The sequence below is a fragment of the Lactuca saligna genome, chromosome 4 (assembly GCF_052625555.1).
Source record: "Lactuca saligna cultivar CGN05327 chromosome 4, ASM5262555v1, whole genome shotgun sequence".
Classification (NCBI taxonomy): domain Eukaryota; kingdom Viridiplantae; phylum Streptophyta; class Magnoliopsida; order Asterales; family Asteraceae; genus Lactuca; species Lactuca saligna.
In genome coordinates this window covers 169,644,167-169,648,991 of record NC_136420.1, presented here as the reverse complement: position 1 = coordinate 169,648,991, position 4,825 = coordinate 169,644,167, and the positions used below count along the sequence as shown (strand labels likewise).

At 32.4% G+C, this 4,825-nt stretch overlaps 1 protein-coding gene across 1 annotated transcript; it reads left to right on the top strand.

Annotated features, from left to right (window-relative positions):
* The first annotated feature begins 2,541 nt into the window (after positions 1 to 2,541).
* Positions 2,542 to 3,760, top strand: LOC145043062 (expansin-A1-like). Its single transcript, XM_078991599.1, has 4 exons — positions 2,542 to 2,602; positions 2,697 to 2,828; positions 2,919 to 3,231; positions 3,318 to 3,760. Exons 1-4 carry the CDS (start codon positions 2,587 to 2,589, stop codon positions 3,622 to 3,624), a joined length of 768 nt encoding a protein of 255 aa, XP_078847725.1. The 5' UTR covers positions 2,542 to 2,586; the 3' UTR covers positions 3,625 to 3,760.
* Positions 3,761 to 4,825: the final 1,065 nt, after the last annotated feature.

The following is a 4,825-nucleotide window of genomic DNA, read 5'->3' as shown; positions in this document are numbered from 1 at the left end:
GGGTGGGAAATGAGACATACCAACAATGAAAACGGTAAAATGTGTGTTTATAGGAAATTAGGGTGGGAAATGAGATGGTGTCTGATAAGATAGATATACTATGTCACATAAGACAAAACGGACAATTTGAAATTTATCATAAACTTCAAAAGTTACGAAGTTTTTGTTATTTTATGTAATTATTCCAATATTCGGTGGATGAATTTTATATATATCTAAACATCTACAGTATAGCAGGATATCAATTTTATGGTAAACATAACATTATATAGTCAAACTTATCTATCTCATGAACTTATTTAAAGACTAGACATGCAGACCAACAATTACCTCGATAAAATGTATGTTACATAAAGAAAATCGTTAAAACTTCATTAAACCTTAGTTTGAAATTTATTCATAAATTAAAGTAAAATAACATGATGAAACCATATAAGTAATAAAACCGGTAAATCAGGAAAAATGAAACCAGTAAAATGTTAATTAATACTTTTTCGTAAACAAGGTTTAATTTGAGATTTTTCGTAAATTAAGATTTTTTTTGTTTTTGAGATTTTCCAGGAGCCGATCCTACACCTACACAATAGATAAACATATGAATCTCTCTTTATATAAATATATATATATATATATATATATATATATATATATATATATATATATATATATATATATATATATATATATATATATATATATATATATATATATATATAGAGGGGAGGGTTTAATTGAGAAATAAAAAGGTTGAGAATGGGGGAATCATTCTTAGCCAATCATTTATTTTTGCCGCAAAAAGCTCCAACGTACCGGCGGAAATGGGAAACGAATGCACATGTGTTTTCCAACATAACATATTTCCTTAAACTATGCTAATCATTACCTTAATATATACAAAAACATAGTTTTTTTCGTTTTTTATTTTATTTTTATAAGCTATTTTTATCAAAAAATGATTTGAAATATACCAAAATTCATGATTTTGTACAAATAGACATCCATATTGATATAGTTTTAAGATAAAATAAAAAAATTATTTGTTTTATATTTTCAGCTATCGTTATTCATAAATGAATAACAATGCATCAGTTTTATTACAGTACATTCGTTATTCACTTATGAATAAAAAATATGATTTTTTTTTTTTTTTACAATTTAAGTATCATTCATATATGAATATAACATATAATAAACATAATATATTCATATTTTAATATTGGACGATGAATTTACTTGTGAATATTAACATAGTATATTCATTTGTGAATATTAGATGTTATATCACATGTGAATATTACAGAGTATATTCACTTGGTATATCACTTATGAATATTACACAATATATTCACATATGAATATTACAGAGTATATTCACTTGGTATATCACTTATGAATATTACACACTATATTCACATATGAATATTACACAGTATATTCACTTATGAATATTACAAAGTATATTTACTTATGAATATTGAAGGTATTTTGACAAATATATATAATTTTTATATGTTATTCACATATGAATAACATACAGACTTGCATATTTGTTTTGTGTTTTTAATAATCATATACTGATTCAGGTGAGAAAACATATTCATATGTGAATATAACGTGGTAATTTAGTTTATACATTTCATCAAACAGTTGGAGTGCAAACAAGTTAACTATTTTAAAAATGTTAAAAACATCAAGTTATCAATTCCAAAGTCATCATATACTTTCGATTTCGACTTCAGATGCGACATCCTATCTCTGATCGATTTCTCAATTTGATTTTGATTCCCGAAAATCCGATTGGGAACCTGTGAGTACCGATTGAAGTCCCTCAATGTCGACTGTGATTGCAAGTCCAGAACTCCGATTCCAGTTTCATGAACATCGAAGAAATCCCGGTTTAGTTGAAGAAATCTTGATGATTATTGAAGGTTGGAGGAAAAATTTTGATGATGAACGAATGGTTATCGAATTCTCTATAGTTACGTATTTGAGATTAAAGGTTATTACGATATTTACAAGTTTGCCACCGTGTCTTTTATGCTTAGATTAAATGAGTGACTGAGAATGAATCTCATTCTCAACCTTTTTTATTTTCTCAATTGAACCCACATCTCTCTCTCTCAATATATATATATATATATATATATATATATATATATATATATATATATATATATATATATATATATATATATATATATATATATATATATATAAAAGTAACGGAATTCTTTAATAAAGGTTTGTTCCTACACCTGTACAGAAGAAAATGTGCTTTTTCGTAGAGCAATAAAAGTTTGTTGAGCTTTTGGATTTTAGGGATTCCTTCTTTCACGTAAGAGCACGGACCCACCACCACCTGGCGTTTTCATGTTCCTACACCTGTACAGAAGAAAATGCCATTTTTTAATTGTCTTTAGCTTCGCAAAAAATAAAACAAAAAAATATATTAAAAACACCTATACCATGCTTTTACTTAATTACCCCTATCAACCATCTATTTATACCCCTATACCCCCCTTCACATTTCACCCCACTCTCTATCGCTCATCACATTCATCACCACCATTTTCTTCGTTGTCTTCCATGTATTTCTCGAAAGGTATAAACTTTTATCCATTATTTCATTTCCCTTTTAGTTTTCACAATCTTTTAAAACACTTCATATTTCATAACATTTGTTTTAATTTATACAGAAAACATGGCTCCAGTTGCGCTTTTAGTGGTGAGTATTCTCTCAATCATATCTATGGTTCATGGCAACAATGGTGGTTGGATTGAAGCTCATGCTACCTTCTATGGAGGCGGCGACGCTTCTGGCACAATGGGTAAAACTCTAAAACCCTAAAATCCGACACTTATTTCCCGATTTAAGAAAACGGATCAAACTATATGGTTTGGGGGATGTTAATTTGCAGGTGGAGCTTGTGGATATGGAAACTTATACAGCCAAGGGTATGGTACAAACACAGCAGCACTAAGTACAGCTCTATTCAACAATGGAATGAGTTGTGGAGCTTGTTTCGAAATCAAATGTGCAGGTGAAAAAAAATGGTGTCGACCTGGATCTATCGTCGTCACCGCGACTAATTTCTGTCCTCCGAACAACGCCTTACCTAACAACGCCGGCGGATGGTGTAACCCTCCGCTACATCATTTTGACCTCTCTCAGCCAATTTTCCAACAAATCGCTCAATATAAAGCCGGAATTGTTCCTGTTCATTATAAGAGGTGTGTAATCGTATAATGTAGTGTTAATTTATTCTCTAATTGCATGCAAAATCATGAAGGAATTAAAAAGTCGCGAATTTTGACAGGGTACCTTGTGTGAAGAAGGGAGGGATCAGGTTCACCGTGAATGGACATTCGTACTTCAATTTGGTGCTGATAACGAACGTCGGAGGAGCAGGTGACGTGAAAGCAGTTGCGATTAAAGGTTCAAGAACAGGGTGGGTTCCCATGTCGAGAAATTGGGGTCAAAATTGGCAGAGCAACTCGAATCTTGATGGGCAAGCTTTATCTTTCAAGGTTACCACTAGCGATGGCCACACAGTCATCTGCAACAATGCCGTCCCCGCCGGATGGTCTTTTGGTCAGACGTTCACCGGAGGACAATTCACTTAGACATTTCGTCGAACAGATGGCAAACCTACAAAAGGGCTCGTATTAGAGAGGCTCTTTTGTTTTGTTGGTCGTGTGTGGTTGATTTAGAATAGGGTCGCTATGAACTGTGAAGTGGTTTTCATTTTCCTCTGTTTTTTGGGTGGAGGAGAGAGGCGGAAACCGGTAGAATGCGGTGGTGTTAAAGTTCAACCACCCGCTTAACTGTTCATGGTAGGTGTTAGGTTAGGGTTCCGGTTGTGGAATTGAAAGCTATGGCTTCATTTTCACATGGTAGTCAGTTAAAAATGTCAGCTTTTTTGCAGATGATCAGTCGTCAGTGTTTGTATGTGGTTAGGCTGCACCGCTTGTTTCCATTTTTGTTGTTTTTTTGTGTTCCATAATCAATGATGTATGCAGTCTGTGTGCAACTGTTTTCGTGTGAAATCTCTCTACGTATTGTGGCCACGTGTCCTGGCTTATTGGCTATTTATAGCATCAATGCTAATACTAATGTTGTAATGATGTTGTACTGTACAAATGCATATGCATCATATACTGACCGCTAAGTACAAACGCAAGAAAGAGGTTTGAAATTTGAAGTACACCTAAATTCCAAAACTACCGAACCAAAAGCGACAAATATGAAAGGTATACTTTAGCACCGGTGACTACTAAGCAAGTAAAACTTTGAATATATTATATACTTAAAATATGGTGTGTGTTACATATTAGAAAAAATAAGGTGAATTGGCTTGTGTTTTAAAAAAAGCCATCCTATATACCGGCTTAAAAGTCGTGTGGTAATGAGCTACATGAGGCAGTGGCAGAACCAGAAATTTTAATATAGAGGTACAAACATTGTATATGTAGTTATCAAATATAGGACAATAAAAAAATGTTATAGTCTCTTTTACTTGGGGGTACAATAACATGAAACATATTTACAAATAATATATATATATATATATATATATATATATATATATATATATATATATATATATCAATTTTTTGGGGGTACTGTAGTACCCCCAACGCCCCATCTAGCTTCGCCACTAACATAAGGGTAGCAACCATGTACACCGTCATCAAAGTCTTCTTGTTGTAATGAGCTACATGAGGGGTACAACCATGTACAATGTCATCGAAGCCTTATGATGAAGACATGGAGTCACGATCGTAGCCCCATGTTGTGATGATGACATGAAATGAAAAAAATGTT

Excerpts from the sequence above, each read along its gene's own strand:
- LOC145043062 (XM_078991599.1), top strand. Across the intron at positions 2,829-2,918 it reads CGACGCTTCTGGCACAATGG|GTGGAGCTTGTGGATATGGA; the intron begins GTAAAACTCTAA and ends GTTAATTTGCAG. Across the intron at positions 3,232-3,317 it reads GTTCCTGTTCATTATAAGAG|GGTACCTTGTGTGAAGAAGG; the intron begins GTGTGTAATCGT and ends GAATTTTGACAG.